General features: G+C 34.7%; 1 protein-coding gene and 1 pseudogene across 5 annotated transcripts in view; one reads left to right on the top strand and one right to left on the bottom strand.

Moving 5' to 3' along the window:
* Positions 1-26,586, top strand: part of STYX (serine/threonine/tyrosine interacting protein) — a 47,767-nt gene that overhangs the window by 12,340 nt on the left and 8,841 nt on the right. For all 5 annotated transcript variants that reach the window (XR_002314511.2, XR_002314513.2, XR_002314510.2 and 2 more), the window contains exons 2-9: positions 2,373-2,405; positions 6,213-6,266; positions 9,793-9,890; positions 16,255-16,315; positions 16,721-16,757; positions 17,181-17,220; positions 17,312-17,362; positions 18,998-19,070. Coding sequence is in view for 1 of the 5 variants with exons in the window: in XM_020897346.2 (XP_020753005.1) it covers positions 2,373-2,405; positions 6,213-6,266; positions 9,793-9,890; positions 16,255-16,315; positions 16,721-16,757; positions 17,181-17,220; positions 17,312-17,362; positions 18,998-19,070 (447 nt within the window). In the remaining 4 variants the exon portion in view is untranslated. The remainder of the gene's footprint in view (positions 1-2,372; positions 2,406-6,212; positions 6,267-9,792; positions 9,891-16,254; positions 16,316-16,720; positions 16,758-17,180; positions 17,221-17,311; positions 17,363-18,997; positions 19,071-26,586) is intronic.
* LOC139035814 (U4 spliceosomal RNA) lies at positions 382-554 on the bottom strand (annotated as a pseudogene).

Genomic DNA, 26,586 nt, shown 5'->3' with positions numbered 1-26,586 from the left:
TTCTTTTTATGTACTATATAAAGATGCAGTTTGTTTGTCAAATACCTTCCTTACAAGTATTTTCTCCAGCTCATGGCTCCAATTTCAATTTTTAACTGTAACTGCTTCTTATAAAGAGTGGATATTTGTATCATGATGGAAGTCCAGTTTATTGAATTTTTTCTTTTATGTATTGTGATTTTGGTGTCATATTTAAGAAGTATTCGCCTAACCCAGTCACAGAAATATTCTCATATGTTTTCTTCTAAAAGTTGTTATTTTGGGTTCACACCTAAGTCTACAACATTTTTGTTAAGTGTAAGATATGAATAAAAATTTATTTTTTATTAAAAACAAAAAGAACAGAAAGAAACATAAGACTGAAAAGACTAGCAGATCTTCTCAGGGTGCTGTGTTTCAGTATTTACTGCCCTTGCTGGGTTTGTGCTTTCTTGTATTTCTGGGGACTTCCCTCACTTCTTAGTTCATCTGTGCATTTAAAGATACTTTTGAATTAACAGTTATCATGCCTCAGATAAACTTCATTGATTATGATACTGCCTCTGTGCAAAGCCTAAGATTCTTAGGAAGATATATTTTAACAGTCATTTTGTAGATGGCTTCTCAGGATTTATAGCAATTCTACATTGCTGAGACCAATTTTCAAGATTTGAAATAAAAAATGTATTTTGTTTCTCTTCTTTATTAAAAAAAAAAAAAAAAAGGAATGCTGATTGTCATTGTAGGAGTATCTGTTCTCTCTTTCCATTGCAGAAGTATAACATTTCTACCTTCTGTTTTAAAAAATACTTTTCTGACTCGGGGAATATGGATGAAGGGTAAAGGGAATTCTTTGTACTATTTTTTAACTTTTCTGTAATTCTCAAATTTTCTAAAGAAATTTAAAAGACCTTTTTGCAGTTTTAACTTTAGAAACCTAATTACTATTTTTAATTCTGAGTTTTAAGCAACTAAGCTAGAAACTTTTAGAATGTAGTCCATTTACAAATGAAGACTACCTGTAGTGTATTTGATTCCTCATTTCAATTCACTGTAATTGCTTTTTTCTTCTTCTAACTTTTAAAATATTTTCTGTCTTTGACATTTTGCGTTGGCATTTTGCATGGAGAAGGAAATGGCAACCTACTCTCGCCTGCAAAATTCCATGGATGGACAGAGGAGCGTGGTAGGCTACAGACCATGGGGTCGCAAATAGTTGGACACGACTGAGTGACTTCCCTTTCTAGCTATTTTATTTTGGTCTGCATTCCAAGAATGAACTCTGTACTTTTGTAAAGTGTATCTTTAAAGGGACTTGAACTAAACAGTATCAAACCCAAATAAGATATGAGAAAGGCTATTTGATAACCATCTAGCAGTTTAGATCAGGCATGACAGATAAATACCTACTACATTCTGTTCTTTAATCCAGTGCAGATGTTGCTCAATGATCACAGCACTCTTTTCTTCCCTGAAGTTTTCTCCACATTGGGTTTTATTAATAGCTGTCTGAAAGTGAAAGTTGCTCAGTCGTGTCCAACTCTGCGACCCCATGGACTATACAGTCCATGGAATTCTCCAGGCCAGAATACTGGAGTGGGTAACCTATCCCTTCTCCAGGGGATCTTCCCGACCCAGGGATCGAACCCAGGTCTCCTGCATTGCAGGTTGTTTACCAGCTGAGCCACAAGGGAAACCCATGAATACTGGAGTGGGTAGCCTGTCCCTTCTTCAGCAGATCTTCCTGACCCAGGAATTGAACCAGGGTCTTCTGCTTTGCAGGCAGATTCTTTGCCAACTGAGCTATCTGGGAAGCCAATAAAGTGAAAGTTGCTTAGTCGTGTCCAACTCTGCGACCCCATGGACTATACAGTCCATGGAATTCTCCAGGCCCGAATACTGAAGTGGATAGCCTTTCCCTTCTCCAGGGGATCTTCCCAACCCAGGGATCAAACCTGGGTCTCCCATGTTGCAGGCAGATTCTTTACCAGCTGAGCCATCAGGGAAGCCCAATAGCTGTCTACTGTCAGTTGATTAGAGGTGGCACAAATGACAAAGTGTCTATTTTACATCTCTGATTTAGAGAATCATTTTTGTGAGAAACATCTGGAATACCTATACTTTTAATTACTGAACTATTCTGTCTGTTATAAAGTAACATACTCATAATTTTGGAAGCCTGATTACTTAGAGTCACCTTAATCATTGTTTCTTGTCACTTAAGTCTTCACGTATTTATGAAGCCAGTTGATCTGCTATGTTTATAGAGTATTCTCTAAGTATAATGTATTTTTAAAAATCTGTACACTTGTATATCACATCTTTGACCTTTAATTGGGTGACATTTTTCATAATGTTCTTTACTTTTCTTATATTTTCCTTCCATTTTTAAGGAGTGGACCTACCCTATGAGACGAGAGATGCAGGTATGACAACCTTCTTATTTATTCCAGCCAACCTGTATTACTGTTACTATCATTATTAAATAATTTAACCTAATTTCACAAAGGATTTGAGTCCCTTTGACTCATGATCTATAGGTTCATCACTGAGTATTTGAAATATTAACATATTAAAAGTTAATTGTGGCTTTTAAAAAGATGGGAGATGAAATTTCTTAGAATCATTGACATAGTTACATATGTATGTGCTTAATGAGTCACTTTGTTTTTCTTCATCTGAAAAATTGGGCACAGTATTTGTATTATTTCTGAAAGCAGTTTGCTTTCTGTGTTTGTGTAGTTTAGATAAACTCTAGAGAGTAGACTGTAAAGCAGACTGTAAACCCTTTTGACTTAATTGTTCACATTTGTGTCTGATTTCCAGTCAACTTCAGTTAATTTAGTGAAGTTCTGCAGAAGATTGAGTTGAATACTCACACTGTGTGGAGGAGGAAATGGCAACCCACTCTAGTATTCTTGCCTGGAGAATCCCATGGACAAGGGAGCCTGGCAGGCTGCAGTCCATGGGGTCACAAAGAGTCAGACATGACTTAGCAATTATACAGATACAGAAACAAACTAGTGGTTAACCAAAGGAGAGGCATGAGTGTGGTGGGACAAATTAGGTGTATGGGATTAAGAGATTAAAAACTCCTATGTATAAAAAGCAACAAGTTTATATTGTATCAGATAAAGAACTATAGCCATTGCTATATAATAACACTTAATGGAGTATAGTCTGTAAAAATATTGAATCATTGTGCTGTACACCTGAAACTAGTATAATATTGTAAATCTACTATACTGCAATTAAAAATTTTAAAATAAATAAAAAATAAGCAGGTGAATTTTCCACAGGGAATTGATAAGGACTATTTTCTGGATGGTACAAACCAACAGACATTCAATAAAGGGAGTTCATGGGGGAAAAACTACAGTATGGAATGAATGAATTAGTGATAGCTTGACATTGTACAGGAGGCAGTGATCAAGACCATCCCTAAGAAAAAGAAATGCAAAAATGCAAAATTGGTTGTCTCAGGAGGCCTTACAAATAGCTGAGAAAAGAAGAGAAACTAAAGGCAAAGGAGAAAAGGAAAGATATACCCATTTAAATGCAGAGTTCCAAAGAATAGTAAGGAGAGATAGAAAAAGCCTTCCGCAGTGATCAGTGCAAAGAAATAGAGGAAAACAATAGAATGGGACAGACTAAAGATCTCTTCAAGAAAATAAGAGATACCAAGGGAATCTTTCATGCAAAGATGAGCACAGTAAAGGACAGAAATGGTAGGGACCTAACAGAAGCAGAAGATATTAAGAAGAGGTGGCAAGAATACACAGAACTATACAAAAAAGATCTTCATGACCCAGATAACCACAATGGTGTTGATCACTCAACCTAGAGCCAGACATCCTGAAGTCCAAAGTCAAGTGAGTCTTAGGAAGTATCACTATAAACGAAGCTAGTGGAGTTGATGGAATTCCTGCTGAGCTATTTCAAATCCTAAAAGATGATGCCGTGAAAGTGCTGCAGTCAATATGTCAGCAAATTTGGAAAACTCAGCAGTGGCCACAGGACTGGAAACAGTCAGCTTTCATTCCAATCCCAAAGAAGGGCAATGCCAAATAATGTTCAAACTACCGCACAACTGCACTCATCTCACACGCTAGCAAAGTAATGCTCAAAATTCACCAAGCCAGGCTTCAACAGTATGTGAACCGTGAGCTTCCAGATGTTCAAGCTGGATTTAGAAAAGGCAGAAGAACTAGAGATCAAATTGTCAACACCCACTGGATCATTGAAAAAGCATGAGAGTTCCAGAAAGACATTTACTTCTGCTTTATTGACTATGCCAAAGCCTTTGACTGTGTGGATCACAAGAAACTGTGGAAAATTCTTAAAGAGATAGATAAACCAGACCACCTTACCTGCCTCCTGAGAAATCTGTATGGCAGTCAAGTAGCAACAGTTAGAACTGGACATAAAACAACAGACTGGTTCCAAATCAGGAAAGGAGTACATCAAGGCAGTATATTGTCACCCTGCTTATTTAACTTATATGCAGAGTGCATCATACAAAATGCTGGGTTCAATGAAGCACAAGCTGGAATCAAGATTGCCGGGAGAATTATCAATAACCTCAGATATGCAGATGACACCACCCTTATGGCAGAAAGTGAAGAAGAACTAAAGAGCCTCTTGATGAAAGTGAAAGAGGAGAGTGAAAAATTGGCTTAAAGCCCAACATTCAGAAAACAAAGATCATGGCATCCGGTCCTGTGGCACATAGATAGGGAAATAGTGGAAATAGTGACAGACTTTATTTTCTTGGGCTCCAAATCACTGCAGATGGTGACTGCCACTATGAAATTAAAAGACGCTTGCTCCTTGGAAGAGAAGCTATAACCAACCTAGACAGCATATTAAAAAGCAGAGACGTTACTTTGCCAACAGAGGTCTGTCCAGTCAAAGCTATGGCTTTTCCAGTAGTCATGTATGGACATGAGAGTTGGACTATAAAGAAAGCTGAGCGCTGAAGAATTAATGCTTTTGAACTGTGATGTTGGAGAATACTGTTGAGAGTCCCTTGGACTGCAAGGAGATCCAACCAGTCCATCCTGAAGGAAAGCAGTCCTGAATATTCATTGGAAGGACTGATGCCGAAGCTGAAACTCCAATCCTTTGGTCACCTAATGCGAAGAAGTGACTCATTGGAAAAGACCCTGGTGTTGGGAACAATTGAAGGTGGGAAGAGAAGGGGACGACAGAGGATGAGATGGTTGGATGGCTTCACCGACTCGATGGACATGAGTGTGAGTAAGCTCCGGGAGTCAGTGATGGACAGGGAAGCCTGGCATGCTGCCGTTCATGGGGTCGCAAAGAGTCGGACACGACTGAGCAGCTGAACTGAACCTACATAGCAGCACTTTTTTGTGTCGTATTCACATCTGCCATTCCCAAGGTCAAGCAGTGTCTCTCCTACTCAGGAATTCCTTGACCTCTAAAAAACCTGTTTCTCTTAGTGAAAATTCACTTATTAAAAATATATGATTACCCGTGAGGTATTTTATTTGCTGCTATGAGGAATGGAAATATGAGTAAAATTTAGTTTCTGCATACAAGAAGCTATTAAATCTATACATAAATAATTTTGATATCCCATAGAATTGAAGTACAAAATTGTATTAGTATATAGGGTATGATATATTCCTACTGAATAGTTTCTATATTGAATTCTCATAGAATAAATTTTAATTCACCATTCAGAAGTTATTTATTTATAATTTATTTGTTTATAAAGTTATTTAGTTATAAATTGCAGAAACTATGTCTGTAGTCTTTTTTTGAAACTTTGCAGTAATACTTAGGTAACAGTTGTAATCTTATTTTATCTTGTGCTACTTTTGATATGATTGAATAAGATTTTGTGTAATTCCAAAGGGATGATTTTTTTTAATACCTGTTTTATTTCTAGACTGTAGCAGAGAATAGAAGTAAAATTAGAGGTGTTTTAGTAATCGAAAAGACAACAATACAAAATACTAATTCTCAGACTGCTTATAAAAAAGCACTATGGAAGTTCAAATACCTAACTTTTCAGAACTAATTTAAATTTTAAATGTGTCATCCTGTTTTATAAAGCACATCTGCATTTCTCTTCACAGTCATTTGCTCAGTGTTGCTAGAAAATTCTCCCTAAATAATAAACTTTGTAGCAAATTACTATACATGGTACATGTTTTGTATAGATTTAAACTGCTGGTGGTAAATAGCTCAATATTTTTTTCTAGGAAATTCTGCCTGGTTTGTTTTTAGGCCCATATTCTTCTGCCATGAAAAGCAAGGTAAGAACTTTAAATTAGATTCATCAGTAGACTTTATTAACCAACTACATGGGGTAAGTTTTTTTAGTAGAAAGAGTTTTGTTTGAGGAAGTGTCCACTGATTTTGCATATTAGCAGTAATTGTGACTCTGGAGTACCTACTTCTTTTCAGATTTTATTGGACCAGTGATTCTCAAGGGTTTAACCACAAATCACAAGTGAGGTTTTGTATTTTTTCTCTCATGAAATCCATGTGTTTAAAATACTTCAAAAAAACTGACCTTTAATAATTTATTTACCTTCCAAGATACCTGGAATTGCTAATGTGGATATTGGACATCTGTAATTGCTAATCATAGTTTCTGAGAAATATGAGATGTAATTAAATCCCCCAATAAGATTATTTAACATATTAGTTAAAGGATAAAATAGAGTGTGCGTACATGAGTGTGTACAAATACACTCATAGAACCCACATATTTTAATTGAAGTGACTCAAATTTTATTTCTGTTTTTCCAGACTATGGAAATCTAGAACCTCCAGGTTGTAAAGTGTTGTATTATATATTTAGGTGTCCTATATATTTACACTGAAATGTATTTCTTCAGTTACACAATTGAAAGGGTAGATCTCATTCAGATGTATGTATTAATAGCAGTGTTGTTGCCAATTCCAAGAGGATTCAGCCCTATGAATTATGGCAATGCTAATTCTCTTTGAATTATAATATAAAACATTATATCACAGATGTTTTCCTTAATACCCTGCCTATTTAGAAGTCAGTTTGATACGTGTATAGGTTTTTAAAAAAACTTTAGAATTAAAAACTTTTTTGAAATAATTTGATATATTTATCAATCTTAGGTGATGGGGAGTTTTTTTTTTTAAGTTTATGTCATTCATTTTGGAACTGGAAAGCTTTTTGACTGTTGAGGCATATCTAAGAGTAATAGTAGTCATTTGATGGCCTGCAACTAAGTTGGGAAGGTGGGATGTTGATAAAAATTTATGTTTAAAGAAGTACTAAGAAAAGGATATGGTAGATATCTGTAGATTTAATTGTGACTTACTTTGTAAAAGCAAATTTACTGCCCAAATAAGGTAGTATTCACAAATACTGGGGTTCAGAATGATTTTAGACTATTTGCTTTTGGTGTTCTCACTGTGCTTTATAAATATACGTATTATACTCTTTGTCATATTAATATGTAAGTATTTGTTTACAGATATATTGTCTGAAAACCTCTTCCCCCTAACTTCACTGTGGTCTCATTAGATTGAAGAAAAGTTTCTATGGCAAAATTTGATTATTTCCCACCATAAATCATTATAGTTCAGCCCATATTTCTTTTCATATCATCTAAAACAGTAATAGCAGAAGAATAATAGAAATAAACCTTAAGGAATAAGCTCCTAATAAACTCATTTAGTTTAGCCTTTGATTAGATTCAAATACAGTTTTAATAAAAGGGACATATTTAGGGTCTTTGTAGGTAGTGAACTATTTCTTTTTATAAAATTTTTCTGTTTGCAGGTATGAGATAAGATTATAGTTTGCTTTGTATAAATGAAAGTCTGTTGAAAACCAAAAAAAAAAAAATGTTTTGTGTGCTATTATATTTGGGTTCTGTCTTAAGGTTTGTTTTTACTTAGTAATCTAATGTGCCTTCTAAGCTTGTTAAAACAAACAGGTTTTATCCCTGATTATATGTGTCTTCTTGTAGTTTCTCATATTAATAGAGTAGATATGAAAAATTCACATATAGATCAGTGATAGACAAAGGAATGAATATTGAATTCACTTTGGAGGTTCTATAAATGTGAATATAGAACATTGATTTATTATTAATCCTACCAAATTCTTAACCTCCTTTCCCTTGTCTCAGGATGTACTCAGGAAATACAAAGATAACTGAGCTGTAATCTATGCCAGACATAGGAAACTTTGCTGCAAAAATTGACATTTAGAAACCACATTTTCTTGACTTAGGCTGCTATAATAAAATACCATCGACTGGATGGTCTCAGCAACAGACATTTAGTTCTCATGGTTCTGGGGGTCTGGGAAGTTTGAGATGAGGGCGCCATCATGGTTTGCTGCCTTCTTGAGGTAGTCTCACATGGCAGAGGGATGAAGCTCTGATGCCTGTTCCTCTTATAAGAGCACTAATTCCATCATGGGTACTCCACCTCATGGCCTCATTTATATCTAATTACCTACCAGAGGCCCCACTAACTAATATCATTACCTTGGAGGTTAGAGCTTCAACATAGGAATTTTAGGGAGACACAAGCATTCGATCTGTAGCAAGTAGAAATTAATCTTTAACTTTTTTCATGAATTATTAGTATTGCTGTTCTATTAATACAGAAAGGGAATGAAATAGATAGGATTATAAACTGAAAATAGAAAATGCAGGCTTATTAATAATTCTGATTGTTCATTATTTGTTCATTCATTTCTTGAACATGTAATTATTGAACAACAACTATGTTCCGGGCACTGCTTTACACATAATTACCGTGAATCAGTGAACAAAGTCCTTATTCTCATGGCATATATGTTCTAACTATTTAAATAACATGTTGTCTGTAAATTGCACTGAAACCTATAGTCACTTGCAAATAAAAACTTACAATTTTTAGAATTATTATGTTAAATTGCTTTAAATATAGAGCCACAAAGCACCACAGAATACTTTGGAGTTGCCAGTTTTAACTTTAGGAGAATTTTTAAACCCTAGAAGTTAGTTTTTGTGAATTGTATAAATTAATTCTAGTTTAAAATAGAAAAACTGTACTGGGAGACGCAGAGAGTAGTCTCGAGATTTGGGCTCCAGCACTGCTGTTAACTAGGTCGGAGATGTTGAACAACTGCTTTAATGTTAGAGTAGTTCTCTCTAATAAATAAGAATTATAGCCAATATATATAACTGTCATTTATTAAAAGTACTTGCTATGTGTCCCAGCCACTATGCCAAAGATTATCTTATAGAATTCTCACAACTATTCAGTGAATAGGTAGTGTTTTCCTAGTTTTCACGTGAGAAAATTGAGCCACAGTGCTCAGGTCATTAGCAGAGCTGGGATCTAGAGCTTGGGCTCCATGGCTCATGACTCTGTACGTAGCCCATGCCTTTAACCACTATATAGTATTAAAAGTAAATAATAAAGAGTATATAAATGTAAATTATAATAAATATAAAGTATGTTATACATAATATAAAGGTCAAAGGGTTAATAAATATAATGAAGGTATAATATTGTTTCCCAAATAAATTATCTTTAAGGTTATATCAAGCTCTAAAATTATCAATATAAAATAATTCTGTAAGCCTTTTGAAGACATGTAGTGTGTTTATCTTGACTCATTGAAAGATTTTGCTGATGACTTCAGGGATGTTATTATGAAATTAGCTTTGATTCCCTGTATTTAAAGCTCAGATGTGGCTATATTTACTATAAAGTTGAGTCCTGTGTATTTTCAAATCTCTATTACAGTAAGATGATGTTTTGTATTTTATAACTATTTCTTTTTTTTAATAGCTACCTATACTACAGAAACATGGAATAACTCATGTAATATGTATACGACAAAATATTGAAGCAAACTTTATTAAACCCAACTTTCAACAATTATTTAGGTAAGAATTGTTGATGTAATATATAAAAATGTTATGGGTATCAAACATGTAATGTTTTTAAGTTGATTTTATTATATTGGACTTCTGTGTGTGTGTGTGTATATATATACATATATATGTATATATATGTATATATATATGTTTTATAAAGATGGGTTATACAGTACATCATTTGAAGAATAAACTTCCCTTAAAATATTTTAAATAAGTAATTTATGCACATAATGTGGAATTCTAAATGTTCAAAAGAATGTATACTGAAAAGTAGTTTCCCTATTTCTGTCCCATAAATACTCAATTCCCCTCACTAAAAGTATCCATTGTTACTTCTTTTTGAGTATCTTTCTGGAGTTATGTTACATATATATATACACAGATCAATTTAGGCTTTTTTAAAAAAATGTATTTTGGAGATTGCTTCATATTATTACTTAGCTACATTCTTTTTTTTTTTTTTTCTTCATTGCATCTTCTGGCTGGTAGAACCTCAGTTCCCTGACCAACTGGGCCACATCAGTGACAGCCTGGAATACTAACCACTAGACCACCAGAGAACTCCTGTGTTATTCTTTTTAAGTAGACAGTAATCTACTATATTACTCTACTAAAATCTATTCAAACTGTCTCCTATTGTTAGACATTTAGATTGTTTCCAGACTTTTGATAATGTAGTGACTATCCCTCTATGTCATTTAATTCATATGTGATTATAGCAGTAGGATATATTTGTAGTAGAATGGCTGGATTAAAGAGTGTGAGCATTTAAATTTAGTAGATGTTACAAATTGCCCTCCAGTGAGTTGTATCAGTTTGCATTCCCAGTGCAACTCTCTCAGACAAAATTATAAAATATTTTTAATTTTTTCCAATCTTATTCATTTGCTAGTTCATGTCTGACTTTTTGCAGTCAATGGACTGCAGCACACCAGACTCCTCTGTCCTCCACTATCTACTGGAGTTTGTGCAAATTCATGTCCATCAAGTCAGTGGTTCTCTCTTAACTGTCTAATCCTCTGCTGCCCCCTTGTCCCTTTGCCTTCAGTTTTTCCCAGCATCAGGGTCTTTTCCAGTAAGTCGGCTCTTCGTATCAAGTAGCCAAAGTATTGGAGCTACAGCTTCAGCATCAGTCCTTTCAATGAATATTCAGGATTGAGTTTTTTTAGGATTGACTGGTTTGATCTCCCTGCAGTCCAAGGGAGTCTTAAGAATCTTCTCCAGCACTGCAATTAGAAAGCATCAGTTCTTCAGCGCTAAGCCTTCTTTATGATTCAACTCTCATATACGTACATGACCACTGGAAAAACCATAGCTTTCTCTATAGGGACCTTTGTCAGCAAAGTGATGGTTTTGCTTTTTAACATGCTGTCTAGGTTTGTTGTATCTCTTCTTCCAAAGAGCATAGTGTCTTTTAATTTCATGGCTGTGGTCACCAGCAGTGATTTTGGACTCCAAGAAAATAAAATCTGTCACCGCTTTCACTTTTTCCCCTTGTATTTGCCATGAAATGATGGGACTGGATGCCATGATCTTAGTTTTTTGAATGTTGAGTTTTAAGCCAACTTTTTCACTCTCCTCTTTCTCCCTTATTAAGAGGCCCTTTAGTTCTTCTTCACTTCCTGCCATTAGAGTGATATCATCTGCATATCTGAGATTGTTGATATTTGTCTTGGCAATCTTGATTCCAGCTTGTTATTCATCCAACCCCACATTTCACGTGATGTAGTCTCCATATAAGTTAAATAATCAGGGTGACAATATACAGCCGTATCTCCTTTTCCAGTTTTGAACCAATCAGTTTTTCCATTTCCAGTTCTAACTATTGCTTCTTGTCCTGCATATAGGTTTCTCATGAGGCAGGTAAGGTGGTCTTGTATTTCCATCTCTTCAAGAATTTTCCACAGTTTGCTGTGATCCACACAGTCAAGGTTTAAAGAAGTAGCAATAAATGTTTTTCTGGAACTCCCTTGCTTTCTCCATGATCCAGTAAATGTTGTCAATTTGATCTCCAGTTCTGTCTTTTCTGAAATTGGAATGAAAACTGACCTTTTATAGTCCTGTGACCACTGCTGAGTTTTCCAAATTTGCTGACATATTTAGTGCAGCACTTTAACAGCACCATCTTTTAGGGTTTTAAATAGCTCACCTGGAATTCCATCACCGCTACTAGCTTTGGGCTTCCCAGGTGACACTAGTGGTAAAGAACCTGCCTCCAAAAGCAAAAGATGTAAGAGATGCAGGTTTGATCCCTGGGTTGGGAAGATCCTCAGGAGGAAAGAATGGCAACCCACTCTGGTATTCTGGCCTGGAGAATTCCATGGATAGAGGAGCCTGGCAGGCTGCAGTCCATGGGGTCTCAGAGAGTTGGAACACAGTTAAGCAACTAACACACACTACTAGCTTTGTTCTTAGTAATGCTTCCTTAGGCCCACTTTACTTCACACTCCAGGATATCCTGCTCTAGGTGAGTGACCACACCATTGTAGATATCCAAGTTAAGACCTTATTTGTATAGTTCTTCTGTGTATTCTTGCCACCTCTTCTTAATCTCTTCCACTTTGGTTTGGTCCTTACAGTTCCTGTCCTTAATCGTGCCCATTGTTGTGCGAAATGTTGCCTTGATATCTCTAGTTTTCTTGAAGAGATCTCTAGTCTTTCCCGTTCTGTTGTTTCCTCTGTTTCTTTGCATTGTTCATTGAAGAAGTCCTTATCTCTCCTTGCTATTCTCTGAAATTCTGCACTCAGTTGGATATACCTTTCTTCCTTGCCTTTCACTTCTCTTCTTTCCTCAGCTATTTGAAAAGCCTCCTCAGACAACCATTTTTCCTTCTTGCATTTCTTTTTCTTTGAGATGGTCTTGGTTACTGCCTCTTGTACCATGTTATGAACCTCCGTCCATAGTTCTTCAGGCACTCTGTCCACCAGATCTAATCCCTTGAATCTATTTGTCACCTCACTGTATAATCATAAGGGAATTAATTTAGGTCATAACTGAATGGCCTAATGGTTTTCCCCACTTTCTTCAATTTAAGCCTGAATTTTGCAATAAGGAGCTCATGATCTCAGCCACAGTCAGTTCCAGGTCTTGTTTTTGCTGACTGTAGACCTTCTCCGTCTTTAGCTACAAAGAACATAGTATGATTTTGGTGTTGACTATCTGGTGATGTCCGTGTGTAGAGTCATCTTTTGGGTTATTGGAAAAGGGTGTTTATTATGACCAGTGTGTTCTCTTGGCAAAACTCTTTTTGCCTTTGCCATGCTTCACTTTGTACTCCAAGGCCAAACTTGCCGGTTATTCTGGGTATCTCTTGATTTCCTGCTTTTGTATTCCAATCCCTTATGATGAAAAGGACATTGTTTTTTGGTGTTAGTTTTAGGAAGGTTGTAGGTCTTCTTAGAGCTGGTTATCTTCAGCTTATTCAATATCTGGTTGGGGCATCAATTTCGATTACTGATGTTGAATGACTTGCCTTGAGAATGAAGCAGGATCATTCTGTCATTTTTGAGGTTGCACCCAGGTACTGCAGTTTGGACTGGTTTTTTTTTTTTACTCTGAGGGCTACTTCATTACTTCTAAGGAATTCTTGCCCATAGTAGTTGTTATAATGGTCATCTGAATTAAATTCACCCATTCTAGTCCATTTTAGTTCACTGATTCCTAAGATGTCAATGTTCAATCTTGGTATCTCCTGCTTGACTGTGTCCAGTTTACCTTGATTCATGGACCTAATATTCCAGGTTCCTATGCAGTATTGTTCTTTATGGCATTGGACTTTACTTTCACTACCAGACACAGCCACAATTGAGTGTCATTTCCACTTTGGCCCAGCCACTTTATTCTTTCTGGAGCGATTAGTAATTGCCCTCTGCTCTTCCCCAGTAACATATTGGACACCTTCCAACCTGGAGGCTCGTCTTCCGGTGTCATATCTTTTTGTCTTTTCATACTGTCCGTGGGGTTCTGCTGACAGAAATACTGGAGTGGTTTGCCTTTTCCTCCTCCAGTGGACCACATTTTATCAGAACTCTTCACTGTGACCCGTCTGTCTTGGTTAGCCCTGCATGGCCTCGCTGGTAGCTTCATTGCCTTATCGCAAGCCCCTTCACCACCTGATCTGGAGTAAATTGCCCTTCAGCTTTGTGATCTCCTTCAGTAAAAACTGTTGTTTAGTTTTAGTTTGCCTTTCACATTTATCTTAAAATGATGAGGTTGAACATCTGATGGTTTTTAATGTTCTTTATTTTGGTTTCACTTAAAAAATAAAGCATATATTACACATGATACAAAAACCAAAGGGTCAAAAAGGTATGAGAGGAAAAGTTTTCTTTACTTCCCTAAACCCAGCTACCTAATTTATCCCTAGCTAGGAGGCAGGTACTGTTATCTCTTCTTTGGATATCATTCTAGAAATACTTTTATAAAACCATATATTTTAAAAATCTTTTAATGTTCTGCTTTATTTTTGTAAAAATGAAAGGAACCTAAATTCCCTCAGTGTAAGATACTCAAATATATTTTGTGAATACATAATAGACTATGTAGTCATGAAAAAGAATGAAATATTTGTGTATGTGCTGATATAGACTAATCTTTACGATTTATTGCATGAAGAAAACAAGGTGCAGAGCTACATGTGTACTCTCAAAGTGTTTAAGAGTGTGTGCAGTATATTAGGCTTTATTATAGATGTATAGGAAATTTCTGGACTGACAGAGTAGAAACTTGACTGTGGTTACTTCTGGGAAGGGAAATTTAGGGTCTGGGATGGTAATGAAAGCTAGTTTTCATTGCAGATATCTTTATACTGTTAGAATTTTTTACTGTGCATACACATTTTTCAGTTAAAATTAGTTTTAAAAAGGGAATGCATGTAATCTAAAATGAAATAGATTGAATTTTTTCTAATTCCAAAAGATACACTTGTTCTTTATATGTATTTATGAAAATACAGAATGACACCAAGAAAAATCTTTAAAAAACCATCCATAATTCCACAACCCAGAGGAGCACGAGTTTTTTTTTGTTAAATTTCATTCTAAATTTTTTTATTATGTATGTGTTTCATGTATACGCAGGCTTCCCAGGTGGCACTAGTGGTAAAGAACCTGCCTGCTAAAGCAGGAGACATAGGAGACACAGGTTCAATCCCTGGGTCAGGAAGGTCCCCTGGAGGAGTGCATGGCAACCCACTCTAGTATCCTTGCCTGGGGAGTCCCCATGGATAGAGGAGCCTGGTGGGCTACAGTGCATAGGGTGGCAAAGAGTTGGGACAGGACTGAAGCAACTTACAGTGCACACTTGCATGCATGTCATGTGTACACACGTTTAGACTTGTATATATTAAAGAAAATGACAATGTTATATTTTAAAATGCTATACTATTCCTTTCTAATTTTTGTTTTTAGTGCCAAAATGTCCTGGGTATAGCTTCTCTGTGATAAGTCATGAATTTACTGAAGTTGCTACCACCAAAATAATAAAGCAATATTGGCTTTACATTTTAATTTCATAACTCAGTTACTTAACTGAGTTGTGTTAATAACGGATGGTCTTGGATGGATTAGAAATGAAAGTTTCTTTGTTTTTTGGTTGGGGGTGGTGTGGCGGGGGCAGTTGTTGAGGCTGTATGACAAGGCTTGCAGGATCTTGGGTCCCCAACCAGGGATAGAACCCTGTCCCTGACAGTGAAAGCACCGAGTCCTAACCACTGAACTGCCAGCAGGTTTCCAGAAATGGCGGTTTTTCACAAAATAAAGTAAGACTTGTATATTGAAATGACTTATTTTAAATGTTTTTCAAGGTGTAAAATTTGAGGACAGGTGTTCTTTAGGTTGCTTATTGCTCTGTTGTAGGTTAGTTCAAACAATGAATGTTTGACTCATGGCTCTGTCAGACTGCTGCATTCTATTTCCATTAGTTCTTTCTCTCTCAGGCTTTGGTCTGTCTCTGAATTGTCTTCTGTAGGGTTGTGAGGAAGGGTGGCAGGACTATCCAAAGAAAACTCTTCTAAAGTCGTATGGAAGTTGCTAGAGATAGAAGAATAACGAAAAGGAGAAAATAGGCAATTTTTGTCTTTATTGTCTAGGTCTGATCTGATCTAGAGGAAAATTTCTTCCCGTTTATGATTTTTCTATTTTAAGAAGATAGATTTTTTTTTTATACATAAGATATCAGAGAAGTGTTAATGTGTTAACTTATTTAAGGCTTTAACATGCTGTGCCTTCAAGCATTATAAAATCTGTGGCTTGGTCCTTGGGAATATATTTTGAAAGTTATTTTCATGGTTGTCAAGAAATTTTTGTAATTTTTTATATATGAAGAGTTTTATCTGAAAGTGTGCTTAATCACACAATATTCTATTTTCAGATATTTAGTCTTGGATATTGCAGATAATCCAGTTGAAAATATAATACGTTTTTTCCCCATGGTAAGGTAACAGTATTTTAATATCATTTAATATTTATGATTTGCTTTCTTAATTGTGCTTTTAAAACTTAATGAAACGTGATTTTCTCCTATACTGCTATTACTTGTAATGTCTGAAAATTGTGGGATTGTATTTTAAAGAAAATTGACTATTTTTAAAATCTTTTTTATGATCTCCAAATATTTGAGAAATTGTATTTCAAATTTCTTGAATTCAGAATAATATTTATACTTATAATAATTGTATTTGTAGCATTTTGGAAATTTTTGATGTAAGGTACTTTTCATTCATATAAATTAGCAGGAAAATATTTTCAGTATATTTTGTTTCACTGTGTATATATGTTTGTATTTTATGCTTATGTAACTCCATATATTTTATTATAACACACTCTTTTTCCTTCAGACAAAAGAATTTATTGATGAGAGCTTACAAAGTGGAGGTAAATAATTTTCTTTCATTTAACTTATGTTTATTTTTAGGATATTATTCCTTATAGTTAGTTTTTAGTTAATATTTGTCTTAAATGAAGAATATGAAAATTATAATTATGTATAAAGACTTTCCAAATTTCCCAAAACTTCTTATTTCATTTGGATAGACTTTCTTAAATATCTTATAGAACTATTTTCATATTGAGTCAGCTTTAAATCTTTTTAACCTAAAAGTCTATTGTAGTTGCCACACAGTTAATATAAATAAATTCAAGGATTTGAAAATTAGTAAGTATCCAAGTTGTATATACAGAATACATAAAGTGCTTAAGGTAAGATTTATTTTACTGTGATATGATACATGGTTTCAATATATTTTAGCTATTGCATCAGGTATCTTTCTATCAGAATAACTCTTTCTTATTTTTCAGGAAAAGTTCTTGTCCATGGGAATGCAGGGATCTCCAGGAGGTATGATGTTAGCAATAATCTTTCTTTCTCCAGCATTTAATTAATGAGTATATTTTCTGTTTTTTTTCTAAAATATTTTCCTCCTCTTTAGTGCTGCCTTTGTTATTGCATACATTATGGAAACATTTGGAATGAAGTACAGGTAAGAAAGTATTCTGAAACCTAGCCACAATTTAAATTCTCATTAAAATGAAGCTTAATGGAGACAATTTGGGAACTGGAAGTTAATAATCTCCTGATTTTTATCATCTAGTTATGCTTGATTAATCAGGCCCTTTTATCCTGTGATTAGTCTCTTAACCTCTCTAGCTGGTCTACCTTGTATAGATCCAAATGGGTTACAGTTGGAGTAACCCATGGAAAACTGCTTGCTTACTACTAGGGAATTGGTTAATCTAGGTTTTAAAATTCTTGTTAGACAAAGATGTAATTGCTTTCTTTGTTTAAAAGGTTAATTTTTTATGTTTTCCTTTAACAGTAATTGGGTGAAAAATTGCTTAAGAATTGTTTTATTGTCTATTCACAGTTCATTATTTGTTTTATGCAAAATCATCTTTTCCAAGCATATTGCATAGACGAAAGAGAGAGAGGCTAATGTGCTTTTCACCCTAAAACTAACAAAGCTGGCCAATGTACAGTATTTCTTTTCTTAGAGTGTCTTGTACAAGTTACAAATCTGCTGTAATCATTGATAACTGTTTCACTCATGTCCCAGACTGATCCATTACCAAATTCTGTTTTATGTCCTAAAATATTCCTCGATTCTGGCTCTTTCTCATGATTGAATCTCGCTAATCAAGCTCTAGTCATGTCTCATTGTTTAATCTCCCTAATACAAGCTCTTCCAGTAGTTATCATCTTAGTGGTCTTGTGTTTTCTTTCCTTCTCTAGTCTGTTGTGTTCTTCACACCACAGTCAAAATGATTATCTTTTGAAGATAAATCATATTTCACCTTACCCTAAAAATCTCTCAGAGGTTTCTGATCCTTAATAATTCTTAATGTGGCCAGTGAAACTTCACATGACATGCCTGTATCAACCTTCCATTCTTATGCTATATACTCTGTTAACCTTGTCCATTTGAGCTATGTTCGACATTGGATCCACATGCCTGCCACATAGTGGACATTCAAATCTTTTAGTTCATTTGGTATTTTTATCTTAAAATTATAATGGAAAAGTTTGTTTAAAGGTGTTCTTAAATATTATTTGAATACAAATACTTTGTATTTATTTAATTGAAAAGATTAATGCTTGGTAGATTTTATTTTATATTTCTTTTTTTTTATTATTTGGTGCCATGTCAGCAATAATAGTGAAAATAACTTCGATTTTTTGGGTCTCTGCCAGATGCCAGATACACTTCTGAGCACTTTTATCTCAACAACACAAGGAAGTCCATATGTTTCTAATTTAACCAATAATAAAATCTGAGCATGTAGTGTGTGTGACCCATGCTATACATGATATGTTATACTTACTATCTTCCATATTCACAATAGTGCTTCAAGATAGGAATTGTTATGATCCCCAGTTTACACATGAAAAAATTAAAGCTTAGAGAAGCTGAAAAGTATCCTCTAGAACACACAGCTGGGAAGCAAAGGATTTTCCCGCTGCAGTTCACTACCTATCTGTAGTACAAGCTGTCTGATTATGATTTTCTGTTCTAGGTAAATTGTTCGGTAAGTTCCTACTTTAGATAAATTCTGGAAAAATTGAGATTAATTCATGAAATAATATCACTACCTTAGTTTTCCTATTTTTTTGTTTTCAGAGATGCATTTGCTTATGTTCAAGAAAGAAGATTTTGTATTAATCCTAATGCTGGATTTGTCCATCAACTTCAGGTAACTTCTCTATTTTTCCACTTTAAGGCAGTCAGCTGCTGCTGCTGCTGCTGCTAAGTCACTTCAGTCGTGTCCGACTCTGTGCGACCCCATAGACAGCAGCCCATGAGGCTCCCATATCCCTGGGATTCTCCAGGAAAGAACACTGGAGTGGGTTGCCATTTCCTTCTCCAATAAGGCAGTCAGAAAGTACGATAATTGAAAGCTTGTGTTCATATAATTTAGTTGTAATACTTGGTAAATACTTAAAAATTGCCATAATCTGACTAATTTCTTTGTTCAAGTTTAAATCTATTTAAAAGTATTTTTTTAAAGTTGCCATTGACAAGAAAAAAAAGGATTAAAAGCACATTGTTAAATCTAAAGTAAAATAATTGATCTTAGACATGTCTTCCATTTTTCCTCTATTTTGATTACATACAGAGCATAAGAGAATTTTGATTCTAAGTGTGTTAAGTATAGCAGCTGTTTCTATTTTATATGCTCTATCTTCTTCATGTTCTTTCACATTTTGATGATGTGTAGAAGATACACTGAAAAGAGAATAAACCTGTGAATTATCATTAATTTTTTCCAAGATGAAAAATCGTAAGTCAAAGAATGTGCTCTGGCTGATTGCATCCAGTTATGCAGGAATAAATCTCACATTGAAAACATCAAGAGCACTACAAAATGTGTTATCTCAGTTACCAAACTTAATTTACTTTGTTTTTATTTTTAATTCACTTTTAGTTTTTATTTCATTTAAAAAAGAGAAAAATATTCATGATTAAAAAGATAAAAATTCAGTAATGCTTAAGAAGAATACTTGAAAAGTAAGTCTCCTTAATAGTATATCTTGAAGATTATATATAGCTCTACCTTCATGATATTTGTGTGTGTGTGTGTGTGTGTGTGTGTGTATTACAATTTTATGTGACCAGTTCCTTATACATGGAGCTTTAGGTTGTTCCCAGTCTTTCATAATTTTAAACAACATTGGAAAGAATGTCCTGATAGGTGTATCTTTGTTTACATGTGTGAATGTACCTGTAAGATAATTGATCAGAGTGGAATTGCTGGGTCAGAGAGCATTTGAAAGTTGATGTTGCTAAATTGCCTTTAAAAAGACTGCAGGAAACAAAAGAGTACCTGCTTGCTAATACTAATCATTACCAAAAGCGAAAGTGTTTTATGAAACTTTTGGATCATTGTTGTCATGGTGGTAAAAGTGGCAACTGCTTATAGTTTGCCCATTTTTCTAATAGGTTGTTGCTCTTTTTCTCACTGGTTTGTAAGGATTCTTTGTATATTAAGAAAATTTTCTGTAGCCAGTGATTTGAAGGCTTCCCTCGTGGCTCAGATAGTAAAGAATCCACCTGCAATGCGGGAGACTTGAGTTTGATCTCTGGGTTGGGAAGATCCCCTGGAGGAGGGCATGGCAACCTACTTCAGTATTCTTGCCTGGAGAATCTCCATGGACAGAGTATCCTGGTGGGCTACAGTCCATGGGATAGCAAAGAGTTGGACATGACTGAGCAACTTAAGCACAGCACAGCCAATGATTTGAAATGCCATTTTTATTATATTCCAAATTCTAAATCCGCACTTGAGTCTGTTTCTGACTTTGTATTTTCTTCCATTGATCTGCTTATTGCTGCCTTTGTATCAAAGTTTTAAATGCTATAATATTTGCAAGTAGTCTGTATTACTTATATTAAGTAAATTAATCAAGATTTCCTCATTAATGTTCTTTCTGAAATTTTCCGGCAAGTTCTTAACACATACTTTGTGGTGTGAACTTTACTGGAAAGGGTGCAGAAAGTATTGACACCTTTAAATTTTTCAAAGAGTATGTTTCTAAGAGTATGTTCCATTTATTCAAGTCAATTTCTGTGTCCTTTAGTGTTTTAAAGTTTTTTTTTAATAAAATATATGTATTTCTTATGAAATTTATTCCTAGCTATTTTCTTTTATTCCATTATAATTAAAATTGCTTTTTCAAATTTCTTTCTAGTATGTTTTCTAATTGCTTATTTGTTTATAGGAAAGCTGTTTATGTCTTCAATTGGCAACCTTACTAAACTCTAGGAACAATTCTAAAGAATTTTCCAGTTGATTGTTCTAGATTTTCATTTGCAAATCATAATAATTTTGCCTCTTTTCTAATTTTGTTTCTTTCTCACTTGATGGTCATTGTATCAGAGCAATTTGATAAGTAATAGTGGTGTGATATTCATACTTACTTTATTCTTGATTTCAATGTCATTGCTCTTATTACTGCACTGTGTGTGTGTTTCAGTGAGTATTTGCTTGTGCATATTTAAAAGGTTTTTATCAGTGGTACTGATTTTTAACTTAAAACATTTTTTTGGCCCTAGTTTTCCTCCTTTAAGTCATTAATATGGTGAGTTGAATCACATTATGCTGGACTTGTTAATTTTGAATCATTTTGATTCACAAATAAATCTCACTTTGTTATGGTAGACTGTATTCCATTAATGTGTTGCTAGATTCTGTTTGTCAGTTTTTGTTTTTTTTTTTAAGATTTTGGAATTAGTTGAATAAGTGATACTGGTCTGTAAATTTTTTTTTCTGTACTACCATCTTCCCGTTAGTGTCTGTCACGGTTTTCTCATTTTTAAAATGAAAACTTGCTTTCTCTTTATGTGCTCTAGAACAATGTAAATTAGATTGGAGTTACCTGCTTCTTAATGTTTGATATATAGTACCTGTGAAATCACTGGACCTTGATTTTTTCAATTTAATTCAGTTATTCATTATTTCATTCATTTGTATATTTTGAGGGTGAACCAATTCTTGGACAACTTTCTTCATTTGGTTAATAGTTAAGTCTGATTTTCATAGACTATTTAGGTCACTTTGTATGGTTTCATAATCTTCTATATAATTTCATTGGATTCGAGATAAAATTGAGGAAAATAATGTCTTTTTTTTTATATCTGCTAATTTCTGTGGTTATTTTTTTCATTCTTTTTTTCTAATTTTGTATATCAGTGCTTTCTTTTTCCCCCTGATCTGGTTAGTTTATATAATTTTTCTGTATTTGAATTTCTTCTTGCTTTGTGCTTTCCTTAGGTTTTTGTTGTTTTTGCTGCTGCTGCTGTTATTCTTTTGTGGATTTTCTCAGTTGCATGCTTAGTCGCTCAGTCGTCTATGACTCTTTGTGACCCCATGGACTATATCCCTCTGTTCTTGGGATTCTCCAGACAAGAATACTAGAGTGGGTAGCCATTCCCTTCTCCAGGAGATCTTCCCAACCCAGGGATCGAACTCGGGTCTCCTTTATTGTCTGAGCTATAAGAATTCAAGACAGTAAATTATCCTCTTAGCATTTCTTTAGCCATATTCTACATATCCTACATAGATTTTGCTCTATAACATTTTTATTCTTGTTATAACTTGATATTCTGTCATTTCACTTTTGATTTTATTTTTTACTTAGCATTTGAGAGTTTTTTTTATAAATCATATAACTAAATTTTAAATGTTTTCTTTGTGGTGTAATAAACAGTTGTTATTATGACTATTTGAAAAGAAGATATATTCTCTGTTTTCAGGGCGTAAAATTCAATCTGCAGTTACCTTTCTATATCTGTGAGGAATTGGTTCCAGGGCCACACACACCCCTCTACTCCCTTGCCATGGATTCCAAATCTTATATAAAATGGCATAGTATAGTCACTTCTGTGTATCTGCGAGTTCTGCATTCATGGATACAGAGGGCACATTGTATTTGTTCACTTCATCTTTTGGGGGCTTAGGGGTAAACTGAAACTCCCTTTGTTCTGTCTCTGTTTATTTCTTTAATTCCTCTAGTTTCTTTGCCAATTTTAGTGCTGCATTATTTGGTAGATAAAATTCAAGTTATATCTTCATTGTAGTTATATGTTTATTGTCCAGTTATTTTACTTTGAAATTAACCTTAATATTGTGATCCTTTTTTGTTTGCATTTGCCTTGTGAGTTTCTTCATTGGTTTGCTTTCCACCTTTCTAAATCACTTTGTTTTAGATGCATTTCTTGTATGTGCCCTGTGGCTGGATTTTGTTATTTTGATTTGTTATCAGTATTTTTCTTTAATAGGTGAATTTATCCCACTTTTTTGTACTAAAAATGACATACACTTTGTCATTTTATTTTCATATCATGCTTTCTCTTAAAATACATCTTTTTTAAACTTTCACTATAAATTGATGAATTTTTTTTTGTATTCTTTTGATACTTTTTAAGTTTATAAGTTGTTTACTTAATGGGCACAATCTAACTTTATAGTATATACATATGTTCCTTGAGTTATCACATTTAAATAACTATCAATGGATTTCCATTATAAAAGATAAAAATTTATATACCTCTACTTTCCTCCTTCTCCACAACCTGTTTTGTTGATACTAATCTTAGTTCTTCTAGGAGATACCGCTTACACTTTTAAAAATATTTAAATATTATACCTCTTGTTACTTAGCAATATAGGATCATCCACTTAAACTATGTCCTGTTACATTTCCAGGATTTTACTTTTTCTACATTGTTGCAAATTAATATTTGCATTCTATGCTATAACCACATTTTCTCCTTGTTCATGCTGAGTTCTATATTTAAATAGGATTCTAGCTTCTTTATTCAACTCCTGGAGTTTGAGCATTATTTTCAAGAAGAGTTCTTGGAAACTAAGTCCTAGCATTTTGGAAAATGTTTTTCTGTTGCTCTTATGTTTGTTTTGGCTACACTGTATGGCATGTGGGATCTTAGTTGCCTAACCAGGGATCAAACCCATGCCCCCTGCAGTGGAAGTATGGAGTCTTAATCACTGGACCACCAGGGAAGCTCTGTTGTGTTTATGTTTGAATGGCAATTGGCTAGATTAAAAAAAATTTGTTTAATACTTTTTCTCTTATGAGTTTGTACACAGACCTAACATTGAATAATTGTCCTAGAGAAGTCTGAAGGGAGCCTAATTTTTAAAACTCATCCCTCTTAGAAGACTTGATTGGGAGGAGGAGGTTATGTCTGGATGAGCATAGGATGCTTTATCAAGTATATCTTTGATTGCTCTATATTAATTTTTTTAGTCATAATATGCCCTTACCGCTTACAGATTCACATCTTCCCTTATTTCAGAAAGTTTTCTTCTAATATGTATTTGGCTATTGTTGTTCTTCTTCACTTGCCTGTTTTTTTCTCCCAGAGACATATTTTATATTGTTTTCTTTCTTTCTTCCATATCTACCATTTTCTCTATATTTATTTTCACCTTTTTTTTTTTTGTCATTTGGCTTGATTTTTGGCAAGCTTTTCTTTCCTTTCCCATGCTTTGTTGTTTCATCAGATGTTTATTTGACATTGTTATAAGCAGTGGCAATAAAGCAGAGAACAAAACAGAAATCCCTAACTTCATAAAACTTATTTTAATGAATTAGACAGTAAACTAACCTGGTGGACTGCCGTCTATGGGGTTGCACAGCATCAGACACAACTGAAGCGACTTAGCAGCAGCAAACTAAAATATATAGTAGGTCATGGAGAAGGAAATGGCAGTATTCTTGCCAGAGAAATCCCATGGACAGAGGAGCCTGGTGGGCTACAGTCCATTGGGTCACAAAAGTCGGACATGACTGAATGACTAAACTACAACAACAATACAAAAGTAGTAGATCATACAGTAATAGGTCACAGAGAAAAATAAGAGAGCCATTAAGGTCATATAAGGAAGTGAGACATTAATTGCATTTTTGAAAGGTGATCAGAAAAGGCCTTATTGCAAAAATATTCTTTGACCAAAGACCTGAAGAAATTAAGAGAATGAGCTATTTCGATACTTGGGGGAAAGCTTTCTAGATAGAAGAAATATGTGCAAGTGCCTTGAGATGGGAGTATGCTTAGTATTTTCAAGAAGTGTGAGGAGGTCAGTATAGCTGCAACAGAGTAAGCAAATGAATAGTAGTAATAGGAGATTAAAGCTGGGGGGTAAGGGGCCACATGATAGGCATTTATAGGCCATTATAAATAAGACCTTTGACTTTTAAGTGAAGGAATAACTGGGTCATCTGTGTTAAATGTAGTATATACCATGTATATATATTGTAAGGGTTGTTGGGGTTAGGGCAGAAGCAAGTACATGAGTTACGAGGCAGTGGAGTGATGGGAGTCAAGAGAGAATATGGATTTAGACAGAAGTGATTGTTGATGAAAAGAGATCAGATTCTGGATTTACTTGACAGTATAGCTTACAGAATTTGCTGAATAATTGAAGAAGAGAGACTGGGATGATTCTAAGCCTTTTAGTCTGAACAGCTGGAAGAGGAACTGTTGCTTACTTGTATAGGAGAAACTGCATGAAATTTGAAGGGAATAAAATCGAGACTTTTTGGTCGTGTTAAGGTTAGGAGAGCTATTAGATAGTGGGCAGGTCTGCATATAAGCCTGGAGTTCATGAGAAAGAACCTTATATCTAGGGGTTTTCAGTATGTGGATGCTATTGAAAGCTTTACAACTAAGAGTACCAGAGAAGGGAGTGTGGGTAGAGAAGGCCTTCAGAAACAGAAGCTCAATGTACTCCCAACATGTAGGGATTGGGGAGATGGGGAATCAGCAGAGGAGGAGGCTGAAAAGAGTGGCCAATGAGTTGGGAAGAAAACCAGGATGGTCTGGTGCTTGGGAAGTCAAGTGAAGAAGGCATTTGAAGAGTAGGAAATGATCCTTTGTTTCAAAGGTTGATAATAGGTTAAGTAAGGGCTGAGAACTGACATTGGATTAGGAGCACGAAGTGATCAGTGCCCTTGACAAACAAGTTTTTGTGGAATGGGGAATATAAGCATAATGGGAAGAGAGGAATGTGAACAGCAAGAATAGATATTTCCAGGAATTAAAAGGGGAAAACAGAAAAACAGTAGTTGGAGGGGAAACTAGGATTAAGAGGGGTGTTTTGTTTGTTTTCTAACATGGTAGGAAAGGGCATGTTTATGTGCTGTTGGGAACAGTCCAGGAGAAAAGGGTGCGTTAATGATGTGCTAGAATTGCATGGTATGGTCTGTTCTCCTCTTTGTTGATTCTCTTACAGTCATCATTTCTGTGGTTTGTTTTCTTTTTGCTGTTTTTCTATTGAGCTCTAAGAGTTATGTCATCTCTTTCATTGTTACATTTCTTCCATGAGTCCTTTTATCTCCTCTTTGAACTCATTTCAGAAAGGCCACATCTCACTGATTTTGTGGAGAATTATTAACAATTTTCACCTGCCTCGTGTAATTTTCATGCAGTTTTCTTCATATATGGACTTTCAGTTATAATGTTGCTTTTTTCCCCTTACAAACACCTTTATATAAGACTTATATTGGTTCCTTTTTGATTATTGGTCATCTTTGAACTGGAGACATTCTTCTAGATAAGCCATTTTCCCAATAATAAAGTTGTGGGAAGAGATTGGGAAATAGAGGCAGCTTAAATTTTCCCAGTTGTTTTGGAAGGCTTTCTCACCAGCAGTTTTTTCCAGTAGTATGACTCTACTCAGTGAGTGG

This window comes from Odocoileus virginianus, chromosome 6 (genome assembly GCF_023699985.2).
Source record: "Odocoileus virginianus isolate 20LAN1187 ecotype Illinois chromosome 6, Ovbor_1.2, whole genome shotgun sequence".
Classification (NCBI taxonomy): Eukaryota; Metazoa; Chordata; class Mammalia; order Artiodactyla; family Cervidae; genus Odocoileus; species Odocoileus virginianus.
Note: the sequence above shows the minus strand (reverse complement) of the source record. Positions and strands in the feature narration are given on the sequence as shown.